The sequence below is a fragment of the Schistocerca nitens genome, chromosome 6 (genome assembly GCF_023898315.1).
Source record: "Schistocerca nitens isolate TAMUIC-IGC-003100 chromosome 6, iqSchNite1.1, whole genome shotgun sequence".
NCBI lineage: Eukaryota > Metazoa > Arthropoda > Insecta > Orthoptera > Acrididae > Schistocerca > Schistocerca nitens.
The window spans coordinates 98,322,144-98,342,196 of NC_064619.1; the positions used below are offsets into that span (position 1 = coordinate 98,322,144).

General features: G+C 40.9%; 1 protein-coding gene across 3 annotated transcripts in view; it reads right to left on the reverse strand.

The window, feature by feature from the left end:
- Positions 1-771: 771 nt before the first annotated feature.
- Positions 772-20,053, reverse strand: part of LOC126262951 (luciferin sulfotransferase-like) — an 80,315-nt gene continuing 61,033 nt past the window's right edge. For all 3 annotated transcript variants that reach the window (XM_049959893.1, XM_049959895.1, XM_049959894.1), the window contains 3 exons: positions 19,176-19,296; positions 3,264-3,358; positions 772-1,373 (listed from right to left, as the gene is read on the reverse strand). In XM_049959893.1, coding sequence (XP_049815850.1) covers positions 1,110-1,373; positions 3,264-3,358; positions 19,176-19,296 — 480 coding nt within the window. In that variant the 3' untranslated portion in view covers positions 772-1,109. The remainder of the gene's footprint in view (positions 1,374-3,263; positions 3,359-19,175; positions 19,297-20,053) is intronic.

Here is a 20,053-nt window from a genome sequence, read left to right on the forward strand (position 1 = left end):
TATCGTTTGATACGTGGTGTTACAGATGGATACTGATTATTCAGAGGAAAAGTAAGTAATTAAGACGTTGATCGTAGAACTGTTTGAAAATGACTGCATGGTTCACATAAACTAGAATGGGGGGTACCTAGTGAATTAAGATATCCGGAAATAAATTGCATATGCCAGCGGAGAACGTAAAGTGAAATATATACTGGAAAGAGTGGAAGATGTTGGCTGTAAGTGCTGCTATAACATGGTGAGGTTGGCAGGCCACATCAAACAAGTTAAAAGTCTGAAAGGCCATGGGGATGGGAGGAGCGAGTTAAAACTGTATTAGCGAAGAATTCGTCCAGTGAATGTGGATGTAGTGTCTCATTTGGCCGCTAAATGAACTAAAAGGTGCTTTCATGAATAGTGCAGTTGGCAGTACCTTCAGCCATGTACTCTACAGAGGTTTCCAGTGCAGGTTTACGTAATGATGTAGATATCATATCATGAAAATCGATACCATAGACGAGCATTGCTCTGTTTACTTACACTTTAATTTGCAGCAGTGTAGCGAAATTATCAGATTCAGTGGGTTCTCTTTGTACTTCTGGAGAATCTTGAGCAAGGATATGTAGTTCTACGTGGGAAAACGGAGTAGGAAAAGAAATAATTCAAAGCTGTTTATTCTGAGAAACATTTGGCATTCGTAAATGTTTTATTGTTGAGCTTCACATCAAAGTATTTCAAATACGTTTACACAACGTAAGATGTTCATTGTGAAGGAAAACATAAAACATCTGATGTTAACGGATTACTCACGAAGATGATTCATTGAGACAGTGCTTTAAATCTAAGAATAATTAATTACCGAATAATGAAGTATGTACATCTCTGGCACAGCGAGGTTACTACACACGAACTGCACAGATTTTATCTCACATTTTACCTTCATATTTCTTATACATGCCGTAGTTAACGCTAAATAAAATACTGGCAAATGCTTTACGTAATTGAGAAAATTATCCTGAAAATATAGTAACAAAAAAAAGGAAATGGCAAAGCGTCATGGCTATCCGTAGTCATTTCTCATATGAACAACAGAAGCGGCGTTTGACGATCCGTAATTCTACTGTCAAACATTACACAGGCCCGGTGTATCCTGTACCCTGAAGGGACTCTTCACTCCACCTGTCGAAACGCGCTAACATGTCCGGGGTCAGTCGACCGTCAACGTCGTCGTTTCCTGTGCCCAAAGGGTCCTCTCCGCTGGCAGCTATCCGGAGCCCAGTGAACCGCCTCAGCGACTGAAACGTCTCCAAATGTTCCATCAGCATGTTCACTTCTTGGTCAGTCAGCCTCTTGCCTAGGAAGTCAGCAGTTCTTTTGATGATTTCCTGAAGACACTGAAACGAGCGAAGAGAACATTTACGTGCATGTAACTAAAATGAAGTTTACACATCCTAATACTGAAATAATTATTGATTATTTAATATTTGACTATGAATAAGAACGTCCCGATTTAGATTCCTGACACAATGAATATGGAATAAAAATTGTAACAACGATCGAATACTTTCGGTAAAAGCAGTCTCCCTCTTTCTAGAAACGGATTTGTCAAAGACGGATGAGGTGAGGGACACAAGCGCGAGAAATATCAAAACCGTATTGTTCTTCCACCATGTAGCTTGAGTACGAGTTATGGAGAGAAAGTGGCCAATTATCAGTCAGTTTCTTTAATTGCCGTGATTACATAATGGCACTGTTTCTAAGAAATAAAACTCAGTTGTCACCTGCCAGTTCCCTATTGTCAAAAGAAGAAGTAGCACGATAACAGGCGCTTAAAAAATGGTTCAAATGGCTCTGAGCACTATGGGACTTAACATCTGTGGTCATCAGTCCCCTAGAAATTAGAACTACGTAAACCTAACTAACCTAAGGACATCACACACATCCATGCCCGAGGCAGGTTTCGAACCTGCGACCGTAGCGGTCACGCGGTTCCAGACTGAAGCGCCTAGAATCGCACGGCCACACCGGCCGGCGACAGGCGCTTACACATGTTTTTAACCAACATCGAAATCTACAACTAATACCGAGTTACTACTGAAGCGTAAAACTGTTATCGAATTTAAGTTGTTTGTAGAGCACACTCACTTAACACCATAAGAGCGAAACTGTGACAGACGTTACCATACACCAATTAAAAATTTTTATTTGGTTCCGTCAAGTTATCTTCTAACAATATGTAATGTTTCTACCTTATGATGTACCTACGAAATAGTGATAAAAATATTTGAAGACTTGTATCGATAGTAGATTTATAGTGGCCAGTAATAGTTGGAATAGCTTTGTCTTAACTACCGTCAAGATATTTAATGATGAGGAACATCGCACTTACTCTACATTCGATCATCAAAGACTACGTGTCATCTTACGAAGTCCATATGCTCTTTTCTTCTCATAAATTACTATCACAGGTTTTCAAACCCTTTGAGGTGCGAAATTTCAGAATATGAAATAAAATGAGCAGTACTCAGTAGATATAAATACACAACAATGAATTGCTCCAGTCCCTACTGCTAATGACGTTGACAAGAACCAGACATAGAAGTTATACTTTTCTCTACTTTTAAGTCACTCTTCTGTGACCTACCTTTAAAGCGACAGTCATTCTACAGCCCAACAATTTAATTGCGCAAAACAGGTTAGGTAACTGGAGATACAAATGATGCATAAGAAAAAATCCTGCAATGAATTACCTTGTCTCCAATGCCATATTAAATGTGTAACTGTGCATCAACAAACACTGTAAACTCAAAAAAGAATTGCAAGAACATAATGAAGCTTAAATCTTTGAGAGACTGAAAACAAAATTATTCGAATGACTAAAGAGAAAAAGGGAGAAATTATTCGACAAATTTTGGTGCCGGAAACGGAAGTAGATGGTGGATAGGTGTCAAGAAGCAGTAAACAATTCAATAAAAATATCTCTAAAATTCTCATATTCATTACGGAAGAGATATGTGCAAGTGATAATAAATGTCAACAGACAGTTTAAACAAAAAAATGTTTAATCTGTTATGTTGCTAAATGATAGAACTCTCTACCGTTCTTCATAATGCTATGGTCTTAGATGTGAAGCTCATCTGCCATCGTATGCTATACTCTATTCCGTACAAGTGGTTTTGCATATACGTTGTGTATCGTTCATACGTGCTATGTAAAGCTGTGCACATTTTGTTACACACAGTGAAATGTGATGAACGCTCTAGTTTTAACTGAAATTCCATTACCTGCTTCATTTCTTCTACTGTGTTGAAAAGTAGGTGCGATTCTCCCCTCTTTTTCCAGAATCCCAACACATGGTTCCAGTATGGAGTGTAGAAAACTGAAAAATTGAAACAAATAGTTGAGTATATGAAAACAGCACAATTAATATGCATTATTTGCCGTATAATGCAGCACCAAAGGTGATGTTGGCTTGGAATGTTGAGATCCTTTGTACATACTCTTGTGGCCCTTAAAATCGCTACTTCAAAACTATATCAATTAACGAAATTTATCGTAATTACTGTGCATGTGCAGTAACGGTAGGGAGAATATGTAATTATATCTATAGATGATTTCTGTGTATACATCATGCGATATTTAGTAGGCAGAGCTACCATCCCTGGCGCGGCGAAAAGGAGCACCGGAGCACCGGAGCACCGAGAACCAAGAGTCGTTCTAAGTGACGGGGTGCTAGTGTTGTTTCCAGTATTGTTGTGCAGACTGGGGTTACCCATCTCTCTTTTTTTTCCCGCGACAACGGGAGAAGCAACGCAAAAATTGTCGCCGTCCTGAGAACCCATAACACTCCACTCGTTATGTGTGTGGATACCTGCTGTGCTGTAAACGAGTCACTTCCTTAAGCAAGGCACTTGACGTGGACGTAAGATGCTGTACGGACGATACAAAATTGTCACCAGCAATGCTACTACGGTGGGGTCATTCAGATTGGCATTGAATATGACCCTCTTGAACCTATCGATTCCGTGTTCACATGCCAGTCATAGGGTCCTAAAAAACGTGAGCAGCAACAGCAGACCCAATAGAACACAATCCTGGCGCTATCAAACAACAACCCTAAAAACAAGCCAAAACACTTTGTTGGATGGCAGGGAGGGGAATGGTTAGAATAATGTCAATATTTCAGTCTCGAGCTGCAGGTAACATTCTTCATTTAAGCAATTTCGGTCTACAGACCATCATCACGTTCTCTAGAAGAATTTACAGCGTTATGTTAGGTGAAATCACTGACTTCGAGATAACAAAACCATTCATCCGACTCTGATGTCACATCGTAACACAATGCAAATGCTATGCAGTGCACTGCCTGACACTATTTATATAGTGACAATGTAATTTGTATTAGTATGTGAGAATAATGACAGTTACACGGGGTTTATTATTTAGCGGAAATGATATCTTCGCCTACTATGATGCTGTAAATCTTTTTAAGTAAGAACTTGTTCCTGGTCTCTACACCGAAACTGGTTGATAAAAAAAGAAATATATTAGCAGCTGAAGGCGGTAATCATGACATATTTCGAACAGTTACAAGCTGTAGAAAATCACTTATCGAAAACATATTGTACAACGAAACTTCTTGGCAGATTAAAACTGTGTGCCGAATCGAGATTCGAACTGGTTCAAAAAAATGGCTCTGAGCACTATGGGACTCCACTTCTGAGGTCATCAGTCCCCTAGAACTTAGAACTACTTAAACCTAACTAACCTAAGGACACCACACATATCCATGCCCGAGGCAGGATTCGAACCTGCGACCGTAGCGGTCTCGCGGTTCCAGACTGTAGCGCCTAGAACCTTACGGCCACTCCGGCCGGCGAGATTCGAACTCTGAACTTCAACTTCCGCGGGCTAGTGCTCTACCATCTGAGATGCGCAATACGACAGACGACCGTGTGATTCTGCACGTATCTTGTCTGCTACCTTCCAAACTTCAAGAAGCTCTCCTGCAAACCTTGCAGAACTAGAGCTCCTGGAAGAAAGGATATTGGTGAGTCATGGTTTAACCGCAGCCTGGCAAAAGTCCAGAGTTCGAGTCGAGGTCCGGCAGACAGTTTAAATCTGCCAGGATATTTTATATCAGGGCACACTACGCTGCATAGTAAAAACCTGAAATATCCCCCAGGCTATGGCTAAGCCTTTCTTCCAGGAGTGCTGTTTCTGTGAGGTTTGCTGGAGAGCTTCTGTGAAGTTTGGAAGATAGGAGACGAGGTACTGGCGGAATTAAAGCTGCGAGGACGAGCCATTAGTCGTCGTTGGGTAGTTCAGATGGTATAGCACTTACCCGCGAAAGGCGGTGGTCCCGAGTTCGAGTTTCTGTTCGGAACACAGTCACAATATGTCAGGAAGTTTCATATCAGCGCACACTCCACTGCAGAGTGCAAGTTTCATTCTGGATATTGGTTAAACGGTTACTAACTTCAACTTAGGACGGCAATGAAGCTTACCAAGTAATGGAGTACTAAACCAAAATGTTGATGAAGTTGAACACATATATTTGAAAATATGAATGGTACGTGAAAGTTCTTGATTGTCAATGTAATTCGAAAATAATATACAACAATAGCATCAAATAATATGACAGGACGCCTAAAAGCAAGGGTAGGAAATAAACACGTGAGTTTATAGAAAAGAAGTGAGAATACATCATAAACAGTATTGAAAGATTGCTCACAGATTTTGTTTCGTTTAATAAAATAAATATAACTAATGCTTTCTTACGGAAAAAAGGACATCCACAGTCATCTCGAGGATCTAAGCTCTTATTGACTACATTATGGGGAACGAAAATTTTTAAAAAGTAAGAGATGAAGAGGATATAGAGGATATGCCAGATTTTGATCATTTCTTAATAATATATCATACAGATGTAAGCACCATAAGCAGATAGAACTAACTATTGACAGAAGAGAAGGTTTTGAAGGAAATGTATTAACTATATTCACTAACTGCGGACATCATCTGGCATCTGTACCAAAGACACTTGGTCAATAACTAGAGCAGAAAGAATAAGCGCAACATGTAGAGAACGAATGAAAAAAATGTACAAACTTCAGTTAAGCAAGAATTTGAGGACGTTTTAGGAAGAAAGAAAAATGTAATAAGGAAGAAACTGTTAAAACTTTGGACATCTGAACTATAGGTTGTAAAGTTATAAAGAAAAGATACGTGTAGCAGTGATGAATGAAAAATAGTTAAGAAAGCCCGTTACAAATAGTGCAGCGCAGGAAATAACACAAAATGCCAAAAACTGCAGATGTGAGATGAAGCATGTCGACATCAACCACTGCTAGGAAGAGGGGAAGGTGCAGACTATGTAAAGAAACACCAATACCACAGAAGATGCTTTGTAAATAGAAGCGAAACGCATCTGGTGTAGTTCTTTTTAATTACACTGCAGTCAGCTCAAGACAGATAGTACATTATAGCAGCTGCTCCGGAAGATGGCCACACAAACAAGGGTATTAAAGAAAGAAGAATGTTATCTTAAGTGTCTCAATGAACTGCTAGAGGAGAACCATGAAACTTACAAAGAAGAGAAGAATGCAGTAGATCTAGCAGTGAAGCCAGCTCATGAAGAATCTTGGGATACGTTTATTAGTGTAATAGAAGACGATATTCACGGAAGGAGATTGACAGCTTATGAATCAGTGAAGATGCTTAATCAAACAGAAAAATAAATTCCTAAAATAAATAACATCCAACAAGCAAAATGGATAGAACATGACATGAACCTGCGGTATGAGCAAACATGTTCCACAGAGAACAAATAAGATGAATTTGAAGTAGGATGCGTGGACGATTTATGTAAAGATGAACTACGAGAAGCCCTTAACTCCTCAACGTATAGAAGAGCTAAAGGTGTTCATGGCATGAACGCTGAACTGCTGAAATATGGGGTCAACCTTCTACAATAGTGTATTCAGTATGCTGAACACGAGATACCAAGTTAATGCAAGAATAGTGAACCAGAGGTTAAAATTATAGCTGAGACTTTATTAGAATAACAAATGCGATTTCGGATGGGCAGGTCGACAACAGGTGCAATATTTGTAATTATACAAACAGTCGGAAAACAGAGAGAACATAATAGGAAAACCCATTTAGCGTACAGTGATTTTATTAAGGAATTCGATAATGTTCACAGAAATATAATGCAGATAATTATGAAAAAAGTCTCCACAACACCAAATAACCGTTTTAAAATATCTGTACGAACAAACGATTGTAAATTTAGCTGTAAATGGTACTGTACAGTCACAAAGTAGCTAGGGAGACAAGCGTGCAGCACTTCACCTATGGTTTTTAATTTTTATTTGCACAACGCTTTTCGGAAACGGAAGGAGATTTTTAACAGTGCTCGAATTGCTTTTTTTTTTCTCCAGACAAGGCCACCCTGTTGTCAGAGAATGAAGGTGACCTTCAAATCGGGATTCATTTATTACGTACGATTTGTGAAGAACATCTTGCGACAATTTTAGAAAAGAAGACCAAGTCAGAGGCTCTTAAAGAAAAATATCCTGTACTGACAACAATTGTGATTAAACAACAGTAGAGGCGGTAAAACGTCTTAACTCTGTAGGTTGTGACATAACGTATGAGTATAACAAAGACATAGATTTGAAATAACGAGGTTTGGGAGTATATGTGGAACAAAAAACAGATGTCTAAAATAATAAACGAAGAAAGAAACAAGTTCGAAAATTTACAAGACGATGGGAAATCCAGTGCTTGTATACGGAATTGAATCGCGTGTCATCAGTAAACATCAAACACGTCGCTTATAAACTACTGAGACGAGGTTTCTAAGAGCAGTAAAGGGAAGCACAACTGCAGACAGATTTGGAAATTCTGAAACTATGAAAGAATCATATGTTTTCACCATTCTCAAAACAATACAAGAAAACAGGAGGAAGTGAAACGATTATCTCGATCAAATGAGTGGACAAAGAGTACCTCTGCATATAAGAATATTAAAGCCACTTGGAATAAGACGTCAAGAAAGATCGAGGAAGCGATGGGTAACATGGGACATGTAAAACATGAAACGCCTAATCCTTAAAGCGAAGATGACGATGATGATGGGGATTATTTATTTTTATTTCAGAGCGGAACTCATTTTGGTCAGAGATTGATAGCTGTTTGTAGTTTGAAAGAATAATGGAGCTCAACCTCGTTTATGAAATTATTGACTTGAAATATGATACGTGTTGCATACATGATGATAGATACGGAATATTTCTTCAAATTCTGAGAAAATAGCGTAAGGCAGTTACATATATCGATAACGCGGTACGAATAATGTTTAATTGGTTTCCTACTTACATGAAGATGAGGAGGCTCAGTTGACTTGGAGATGTGCGTGGCGCGCACTTTAGTCCCGGTATATTCGAAGTAGCAAAAAACAGCTGATGGAAACCGTGAGAACGGCTCTCGACTTATATCACTGTACACCTCATTACAATGTGTGGTCACAATAGAAGTGGTGAACTCTAAGAGGGTTTACAAGGGAAGTACACTGGAAACGTTTACCGGTATTCAATATCTGATTTGACCTTTTGATTCTTGCCGTGGTTTGTTTGGAAATAAACTCTTGGTCTTCAAAAAGGTGTCAGTTGTAATTAACTGAAATTATAAATTTATTGGACCCAAATTAGCCTCCTCTCTTAGACAGTTAAACTGCAGCCTTGGTCATGCTCCCATCGAGTGATGGACAAAATTTGAGGGAGGTGGGTTTCTGACACTCACAGTAACGAAGCATCAGTTCAATGTCCACCCCTTATTATTATGTTATTATGTAATACTCTGCTAGTAGCAGGTCTGCGTTTTCGTACGGAGAATTTCTGATGCCAATATTCCCTGTCTTCAGCTTCTTCTTTCAGTCTGCTGTACCTCTTTCCTTCTTTGGAATCATCCAAAATTTGAATTCTTCTTCTTCCTCGTCCTGCCGTTCCTTTAATTTTCCCTTCATTGACTTTGTGTATGAGCCCTCTGTGTCTAAGTATGTGCACGATCCAGTTGGACTTCCTCCGAAAAATTGTATTCAGAATGTCGCGCTTCTGTCCCACTCTTATCAGTACATCGTTATTCGTCACCCGATCGGTCTACTTGATCTTCTCCATTCTCCTCCAGCACCACTTTTCAAAACTTTCAAGGTATTCTTTTTCCTTATTTCTAATGGTCTACGTCTCTGCTCCATACAGTGAAATGCTCCAGATGTAGCGCTTCACCAGTTTCTTCCTTAATTCCAAGCTTACTTTGCCGGTCAGCAGAATCCTCTTTTTATTGAATGCAGTTTTGGCCATAGCGATTTTTGCTGGAATTTCACTGGTGCATTGGGCATCTTTCGTCACTAAATGTCCCAAGTACTTGAACTGTTTCACATCCTCCAATTCTCAACTGTCGATCGCTATCCTCAAACGTCCTCCCTTTTTCATATCCGCATCACTTTTCCTTTCAGTTTCCACCATCTGGTTAATCATGAGTTAGAGCTGTATTTTGATTTTTAGCACGCACTACAAAGTCCTCTGCATACTTGATGGTACTCATGTGTCATCCTCCTTATCTAAAGTTTCCGCATCCTTTCAAAGGTTTTATCGCCAGCCATTCCCCAAACAGGCTGAGGAGACTCGGCGATAGACAATACCCTTTTCTCACGTCTCTTCCTATTTGCACACTGCCAGTTTCTCCATAGTCCAGCCGCATCTTTATTCTTTGTTCCAAGTACAAGTTGAGAATTAGTCTCCTGTCTCTCTAGTTTATTCCTATCTCTTAAGGATGTTCATCAATTTTATCCAGTTGATTCTATCAAAGGCCATTTTCAAGTCTATAAAATAAAGACAAACTTCTTCGTTAACAGGCAAAACTCTCTCGGACAATATCTTCACCACGCGGATGGTGTCTCTGATTCCTTTTCCCTTCCTGAATGCAAAATGATCCTGCCCTATTACTTCTTCAATTTCGGGTTCCAGCCGTCTGTTGAGTATTCTTGCAATAATCTTCGCTACGTGTAAGACTCAGCTGATTGTTCTGAAATCACTACATTTCTTGGGTTGCTGTTTCTTCTCAATGGCAACCACTGTGACATCCAAAAAGTCCTTAGACCACTCCACACATTCGTAGATTTTGTTTGTGAGATGAGTCAATGCCTTCAAACGCTCTTTACCGAATTCTTTCAGCAAATCCACTGGTATGTCGTTATATCCTGTGGCTTTCGTCCTCTTCATGTCATTAACTGCCTTCTCTGCATCAGTTGTCAGAATGCTAGATCCTTCTTCGTCTTCGTCAATCTCTTCCTCTGTCTCTATTTCAGTGCCTTGTGGGCGATGTTCCTGATCCTGGAGTTCCTTTACATATTCTTCCCACATTTTTACCACCTCCGTTTATTCAGCAACCATCTGTTCTCTAACGTCTTCTATCCTGAAAGATCTTTCTTTTCTCTATCTCTCAGCTCCTTTGCTTTCTAGTAAATAAGGTCGTACCTTCCTCTTCTTTGTAGGCCCTATATTCCGTCTCACACTTCATCTATATACTTTTCTTTCACTTTGTCGGTTTCTGTTCTGAGTGCGTTTTTAAGTCTTCTATATTCACCTCTGGAGAAATATTTGTGACGTTTCTAGCATTTCAATGGTATGAAATTCATACAAAGGTGCAGTTCACCCAACCTTCAATAGTCTAAGTCGAAATATTGTCTATGGTTGATATCTTGATATCAGATTGCTGCTTGTAAATTAGTGAATGTTTCTGCCCCTGAGCATGAGGTAAAGATGTTGAAAATCGTAGTGAAGATCAATATTTGTTATAAAATTCCGTAAGTGAGAACAGCGATAGTTCTGACAACAGCAATATTCTGTGTGATACCATTGACCATACTGTGCAACAACATGGGCAGCCATACCATAGTCACTAGAAATTTCCTGAAAAAATTGAATCTATAATAATCTGCTAAGTAATATTTTTACGAAGATCAGTTACGCCTTTTCGATCAACTGCACTCTATGTTGACTGAGGAAATAATTTGAAGTTCTACTAACGGTACATCTCTAAAGGTACAGAACCAATGTGTCTTGAGTTCTTCAGAAATATTCCGTCCTCAGCTTGCTCTGAAATTCGGAGACGAGTCTGTGTTATCTATTCCAGTCGGGTGGGCGGCGTGCCTCTGAAACGTGGACTCCTTCGCAACCCTCTCTTTCACATCCCTCGCTGATGAGGTCATTTGGAAACCCTGACGGTATTTCAATAAATCAGCCAGACTCCAAGGTGGGGGTGAACCGGCTGCTTGAGTGTGCTAGAACACGACGTAATTCTCTTGACATTTTTCGCATCAAAATGGGAACGAATTGTCTGTAGATTATTCTGATTGCCAGAAGGCAGAACGGTTACAAAATTGAAGTCTTCGTCGTCGACCGATTTTGGACCCTATAAATCTCATATAAATTCATGTGTTGTTTCTTACGCACATTGCCCACGCGGCATAAGATATAAAATTTTGTGGTAAATATCCTGTCTCAGCCGCAGAGTTTCATTTTAATGTGTAGGACTGGCTGATTTTTCTCAGATTTTCCTTCATTTAAGTCTCTGTTTCTCGCCTTAGACGTTTTCGTGTAAAACGTGCAATAAAATAAGAAGCGGTGATTGCAGAAGTATTTTAGAGGGACTGCTATAGCATAACTAGGCATGAAAATCATTTGGCATCCTATTTTGGACGAAGGCTTCCTGAAGAAGGCTTTTCTTGGCACGAGAATCTTCAGTGCCACTCACTTATGTTGTTCGTCTCATCTCATAACGTGACACCTGGGTGTCGTTTCGGCATTATGTATTTCATGGAATCCAGAAAAAAACATTTTTTGTCTCTCTATCATCCAGTCGGCTGCTCGTGGTCTCACGGTCGCGTTCTCGCTTCCCGAGCACGGGGTCCCGAGTTCGATTCCCAGCGGAGTCAGGGATTTTCACTTGCATAGAGATGACTGGCTGTTTGTGTTGTCCTCACCATTTCATCACTATTCATGAAAGTGGCGAGTGGAGAGTTTGGACTGAACAAAGGTTGGTAATTTGTAAGGGAGCTGATAACAGCGCAGTTGAGCGCCCCACAAACCATACATCACCGTCATCATCATCTACCGCCCATACGTCTTATTACATGTGTCGCCGGATTATATTTCGATTTCAGATTCATTTGCACTTCTGTCTTTTATTTAGTCCTTTTGTTTGTTTCGCCGTCTGTGCTACTGGTTCCCAATATGCAAGCCTGCATTGTTTGCTCATTATTACACAGTTATTGAATGGCTTTCCCTTTAACAGATTTTGCCTTTCTGAAATCAATCAAATCTGTTAATACAAAGTAGACTAAGTAGTAGAGCCAAGTCGTCGACGAGATCATTACCGACTATGCACAAGCTCGTACTGGGGAGAGGATGGGTGAGAATGTCAGCCCAGGCATCACGAACAAAAAGCCCTGACATTTATCTTAGTGCTTCAGGCAAATCACGGAAAATCAAAATTTTGTATGGCGGGACGGGTATTTAAACTCCGGCCTTTGGAAAAGTAGCTCACTGCTTCACCTCTCTCGTTGCTGCTAATGTATTGTAACTGTAAGTTTTTATTTTGATATCGCAGCTTATTTCTAGTAACACTATTATGTTTTCCTAGAGAAAATTTTATTTTCTTTCCTATTTTGTCCAACGTTTTGCTGTCTTCCACTACGAAAACTGAATAACACAACATATTATTCTACGAAATCTTTGTATATTTGTAACACTTACTTTTCGTTGACCTAGCCCCAGGAGAAGCCGTCCCAATTTTACAAAATAGTCTTTTCAGTTACATTAATGAGACCAACTGTTAAAAGCCTCAACAATCATCTTTTGCAGAGGTGACCGATACGAGATAAGCAAGAACATTGTCGGTGAGTGTCTGGAGGGTATGTGGAGCAGGGCCGACTCCAGTATTGTGGCCAGCTGCGCTAAATTTCTCGGTTGAAGGTCCATGGGGCGAGCAGCCCGATCGAGGTCGTGTTCCACATATACTCGATTGGGGTTACATCCGAGGGCATTGATGGCCAGAGCAGAAAGATAATCTCATCCTGGTGATCTTCGAACCATGCACATTGCAAGATCCCTCGCTTCTAAACTGATACCGTTATTACTCAGCTTAGCTGCGAGTCCGTAGAGGGTGGTATATGTGACTACAGTATGACTGGTCAGCATTTCCACCCGGAATTTGCGAGTGTAAGTCGGACCTTCCTTGATCCGCTTTGGTGGGTCGTGCCGTCGGATTTCCTCCTACGTGTGCGCGGTGCAGCTCTCTTAAATGTCGTCCCTTGCAGATTCTTCATTGGCGCATTAGATGTCTCTGTCGGTGGAAGCTAATTATCTGAAACTGCTGTCGATCAACTTTGGGGTGTCAATTTACTGGAAATTAACATACAGAATGCCGTAATATCACTTTTATACCTATTAGATCAATAATGAAACACTCATGTCACAAATTACTCGTAACCGAGAGAATGGCTACCATCGAACAAGACAGGAAGAGCTCTTAGCGCCGACTGCCGAGTTTGGCGCGCAATCCGTATCTCTTACTAGTTTCGTCACAGTTCGTGGATTTCCGGTCAAGTTCGTACTTAGTAAGATATGCATTTGTTAATGAACGGGTGTGAATTTTAACGAGGCAAAATTATGATAAATAGATTTAAACATCCAGAGGCTCCTCCTAGTATTTGTAAGTAGGCTGTTTAGGTTTTTATGTTGGTAACGCCACGTAGGGCTCTGTATGAAAATCACTGGCTGTGCGGTGTGCAGTCTGTAGCTGGTTGGCTTTGTTGTAATATTCGACATTGTAGTGTTGGATAGTTGGCTGTTAACAGGGCGTAGCGTTGCGCAGTTGGAGGTGAGCCGCCAGCAGTGGTGGATGTGGGGAGAGAGATTGCGGAGTTTTCAGAGTGGATGATCTGGACGAGTGTCCATCAGAGACAGCAAATTTGTAAGACTGGATGTCATGAACTGCTATATATTATGACTTTCGAACACTGTTAAGGTAAATACATTGTTTGTTCTTTATCAAAATCTTTCATTTGCTAGCTATGCCTATTAGTAGTTAGTGCCTTCAGTAGTTAGAATCTTTTATTTAGCTGGCAATATTGGCGCTCGCTGTATTGTAGTAGTATGAGTAACGAAGATTTTTGTGAGGTAAGTGATTCATGAAAGGTATAGGTTATTGTTAGTCAGGGCCATTCTTTAGTAGGGATTATTAAAAGTCAGATTGCGTTGCGCTAAAAATATTGTGTGTCAGTTTAAGCACAGTCATTTATAATTTTTCTAAGGGGACGTTTCATATTCAGGTTGTCATAAATGAATTTAATTTTTAAATATAAATAAAGAAAATCGGTGAAGGTGGCGCCAAGATGGCGGTACTTCCCGTCATGTATATTTCCCAGGCTGACGCTTGTTGCTACGGCCCAGCGCCAAGCCCCACCCCACTACACGCGACATATGGTCGCTTCGTCAGCTAGCCAGCCAGTGTGGGAAGTGCTCTCCGATTCATGGCTGGCTACGGACTACAGCACTTCCTAACTATCGTGAATACGTCAATGACAGTCAATAATTTATTAAAACTGGTTAAAATATCTTCCTCACGTAAGTGACATGTGTTGCTGGTAAATGACATCGTGCCGAGGAAAAACAACCTGCACGTAAAGGTGTACATGGTCCCCAAGGATAGATTAGTACTTGTGTTGATCAATTGTGCATTCAAGAATGACGAGATCACCCAGGAAATGGCACGAAACTATTGTTCACACCATAACGCTCCTTGCTCCAGTCTAGACCCTTTGCTTTCAGATGTTTCACTCCGTACACGCCAACGGCCATCTGTTCGATGGACCATAAACATGATTCATCTTAAAAGGCCATCTGTCACCACTCGGTGGACATCCATTTCCGATACTGGTGTGAAATTCCCTGCCTTCGTCTCCGATTAACAGCAATCAGCAGCGGTGTATGAACCAGGCGACTGCTGCAATTGTACAGCGCAGCAACGTTCTCTAAACGGTGTTAAGCAGACGCTGTTGGAAGCCGCTTGGTTTATGATGGTGGTCATTTATTCAGCAGTTTCACGTATGTTCGCATCTCCTCAGCCGCCGTTAACTTCAGTGGGTGTGCGGGCAACAGGTGTTTTCATTTACATATTCTGACACATACAGCGCCTTCTAGTGATCGATTTTCATTCTATTTTTTTCTGCTTAATGTCTTCCCCCTACACCGATAATATTCTGTTCCAATTTGACGTCATCCTGACCAGTGGTGTTATTTATAAAGCATTTTAAAAGTTTAACTTCAATTACAGTAACCCTGTACTTAGTGACAAAGAAATGTGGAGACGACGAAATGCGTTGGAAATTAGAATGCTCGGAGCACTCCATTAGCTGATCCTATTCATGCATGCAAGCTACCTCGTCACTACTTTCCATTTCCCCATGATTCGCACTTATTTTTCCTTGTTCTTCTCTTTGTACAAAATTTTTGAAATTTTTTGATTTTATGAGAAACAGTCTACAATACAATGGTTATTTTATTTCAAATGACCGTTTCGGTCTAGTCTTACGCCATCTTCAGAATACCACCATCAGCTGAAGCTGACGATGTCCAGGGCAGTCGGTAGACCTCAGTCGCTGGAACACCAGCTGATGGTGCCGTTCTAAAGGTGGCCTAAAACTAGGCCGAAACCTGGTCATTTTAAATAAATTAACCATTGCCATTGCTTTTCACTAACCTTACATGGATTACAAGATCGCTATTTTGCAATAATGTTCCCTATTTTGAAATTTCCTTATATTGTTTCCAAAGACAAATGACGGGGTCTTTGAAAGATCAGGATGCCTGCCAATACAGAGCCGCACATAAACGATGAACGAAAACGTTTTCCACTTTTTCGACTATCATGTACATTACAAATCTCTGTCTGTTCAAAATATCCTGACCCTCCAACACCAGAGTTAGTTCCAATTGCACATATAAAAACGATTACCATGCGGGCACACGGATTTTACGAGCTCTTATACCATCGGGAAAGAAAAAGAAATCGCATCCTCAGAAAACTACTTCAAAATGGATTAAGTTGCCTATATTTTATGAAACTGTGCCTGGTTTGCTGCCACACAGTGCAGCGGTTGAGAGTCGTTTATGAGTGTAAACGAAGTTTCTTTTTCTACAGAAACTTGAAAATAACCATGTGTTTGCTAAAATCCGGGGTTTTTGATGTAGGTGCAAAATATCAAGAAAACTACTGCTACCCCTGTTTTGGCGTCAAATTACACCCCATCTCGTATAAATCAACTGTGAAATAACAAAAGTATCTAATTTAACGTATGAATTTCTTGTGTAAGTCTTCCATGGAAATTTAACTGCAGTCCCAAATTTGCACTGACTTTTTATTCTTTCCATCAGTATATTAAAGAATTACTGTATATTGGGTATTATTTCGTTTTTTTCGTGGAAAGGAGCATAAAAATTGAGAAAAAAGAAAAATTATGAGCATACAGACTTGTACCTGGATACTACGGTATTATAAAAGGCTCATGGGTCGTGCAGCCTGCAGCAAAAATGCTATTTATTCTAAACGCTTGATTATCTGGAACTCCCGATGCTGTCGCTTTCATTCCTCAACGAGCCCTGCATATACAACAAATTTAGACCAAATCGGTGTTGATGAGTGGGCGCGGTGTCCTTGTGAGTTATGTTTCGGTTGCAGTGGTTACTATAGGATAGACGTCTGCCGTACTTCTCTTTTCCGTGGGACAGTCGACTGCGGAAATTTATCATCCGTATGTCTCTATCTGGGTATCCGCCATTGTTAGTCATCAACCTCTAAAGATACAGAATGAGATTTTCACTCTGCAGCGGAGTGTGCGCTGATATGAAACTTCCTGGCAGATTAAAACTGTGTGCCCGACAGAGACTCGAACTCGGGACCTTTGCCTTTCGCGGGCAAGTGCTCTACCAACTGAGCTACCGAAGCACGACTCACGCCCGGTACTCACAGCTTTACTTCTAGGAGCTCTAATGGGTCGTCTTCGAGGTCCTTACGCGATGTACACGTTGGTTGCGGTTCTGCAGTCAACCGCAAATTCCGGTTCTCTAATTTCTCAACACTCTTCCCTCCAGTGGTTTTAACCTCTAAAGATATCTAAGTTTCACGAAAAAATGGTTCACTGACTTACTGCAGCACCAAATGAGAATCTGTCTCAGGTTTTCGACTACTTCTCGCGTCGCCATCATCAGAAGATTTCACAGTGTAGTGAGGTTATAGATGTAGCTGGCCGAAAATACTAGCGACCTACTGAAATAACCTGACGGTGTTCTGAATACATATAAATGATCTGACGGATAAAAAAATGGTTCAAATGGCTCTGAGCACTATGCGACTTAACTGCTGAGGTCATCAGTCACCTAGAACTTAGAACTAATTAAACCTAACTAGCCTAAGGACATCACACACATCCATGCCCGAGGCAGGACTCGAACCTGCGTCCGTAGCGGTCGCTCGGTTCCAGACTGTAGCGCCCAGAACCGCACGGTCACTCCGGCAGGCTCTGTCGGATAGAGTGAGCAGCTAACTGCGGCTATTTGCCGATGAACCAGTAGTGTACATCTACATGATTATTCTGAAAGTCACAATTAAGTGTCTGGCGGATGGGGGAAGTATCGTCGTCGAGTGACCGTAGAACAATACAGGATGACATAGAATTTCTGTTTGGTATGATAATTGGCATCTTGCTCTAAAGGTAGAAAAATGTAATTTAATGAAGATGAGTAGAAAAAACGACCATATAATGTTCGAATACAGTGTTAGTAGCGTGTTGCTCCACACAGGTGTAACACTGCAGAACGATATGAAATGGAATGAGCACAAGGCGTATGGTCGATATCACTTAATTGGGAGAGGGTTAGGAATGTCCAGCTAACTTACAAAGGAGACGGTGAATGGAACTCTCGAGCGAACCATTCTTGAGTACTACTAGAGTGTTTGGGGTTACCACAAGATCGGATTAAAGGAAGGCATCGAAGCAATTCGGAGGCACGTTGTTAGATGTGTTACCAATAGGTTCCATCAACATGCGAGTGTTTCGGAGACGATCCGTGAACCAAACTGGGAACCCAATGCGGGAAATTCTTTTGGAGAAACACTATTGAGAAAATTTAAAGAACAGGCATTATCATCCGGCTGCAGAACGGCTGTACCCCTTCCAAAACTGCGCGTAGCGACCGCGAAAGCAAGGTAATCCAAATGAAGGATCGTACTCGGGGTCAGTTTAAGACCCGAGCGGCACAAGATGCGGCTTGCAGCACCAAGCTGGAAAGGGAACCACAGGCTCTACAACTGTAAGGTTGCTACACAGACGTCACACAAAAGGCTGAAAAGAGTTACATACAGTGCGTATCACAATTAGTTCAGAATGGTTCAAATGGCTCTGAGCAATATGGGACTTAACTGCTGTGGTCATCAGTCCCCTAGAAGTTAGAACTACTTAAACCTAACAAACCTAACTACACCACACACATCCATGCCCGAGGCAGGATTCGAACCTGCGACCGTAACGGTCACGCGGTTCCAAACTGGAGCGGCTAGAACCGCTCGGCCTCACAATTAGTATTGGTGGAAAAAGGAGGTGGAAGCTGGCACTCAAAATAAATCGCTTGTGCGGAAAAGTGTTTCAAATCGGTCCTGCTTGTATCTGCGTAAACAGAAAAATATTTTCGCTTGCACGGTCTGTGAGGGCAGGAAAGGAAGTGAGTAGTAGAGTTCAAGGTACCTTCTGCCATACCTCCTACAGTAGCTTACGAAGTGCGTAGATGTAGACGTCTAAGTCGCCGAAAACTTCGGATTGGTTAGAAATGTTACGTGTCAGTAACCCCCTGAAGCATTTATTCAAGAACGCCGTCCCCAAAAAGCTGCGTTGTCATATCTGAGATTCCTGTTGAAATTCGCTAGAAAGCGGCGCTACATTCATACACTCGCCACATTTTGTATCTTAATCCTGTCCTGTCACTCTCGTCTAGTCACCATGTAAGACCAGCCTATGTACCAGTTTTAATAAACTTCTCTATTATAAACACAAATATTCAGGTACTTATACTTACTTACGTTTCCTAAAAATGCATTCATAAATCCTTCCATAGTACCACTGTAATGTGACGTTAGTTTGTAATGATTGTACAAAGATACTGCAGTATCCTTAGGATTTCTACCAACGTAGATAACCTGAAAAAAATAAAAACAAAATTGTATGTAAGTGGCTAGAAATGAAAGTTTATAAAACTTACGAAATTCTGAAAGGTCGAACATAGTTTTATTAGAATGTTTGGAATGATTCTCGGCCAGGACCTCGAATACATCATAAATGAACGCCAGATTAGCTAAATTCTTTATAAAAGTGAAAGGGTGACACTGAATTTCCACTTGTGTGTGTCTGTGTGTGTGAGTGAGAGAAAGAGAGAGAGCTGAGACGTATTAAGTGCATTGAAAGAGGAAGGAGACGAAGGGGGACTGACGTGTCATTAAGGTTTTATATGTTCATCCTCCAGCCGTTTTATATGTTCATCCTACAGCCGTCTTTACGATTTTAATTATTTTGTTGCAACCAGTTTCGGCGCTTCAGTGTCCCATCTTCAGGCTGTAGTAGACATGTCACAGACTGGAAAGTTGATACATTCCCTGTGAGGGCGCTGAGGCCCCAACCTCGAGCAAGACGGATATGGGCGCAAATCCACTAGCAAGCGCGCAAGTGGACTGTCCACTGAACTAGCATGGGACATTCCAGAGCGTCAATAAACGATGGTACTTTGTGGGTCTCTAAAGAGGGGCAAAATAGTCAACACGTTGTAAGTAGGCTGTTTAGGTTTTTTTATTGGTAACGACACCTCAGTATGAAAATCACTGGCTGTGCTGTGTGCAGCCTGTGGCTGCTTTGCATTGTTGTAATACTCGCCATTGTAGTGTTAGGCAGCTGGCTGTGAAC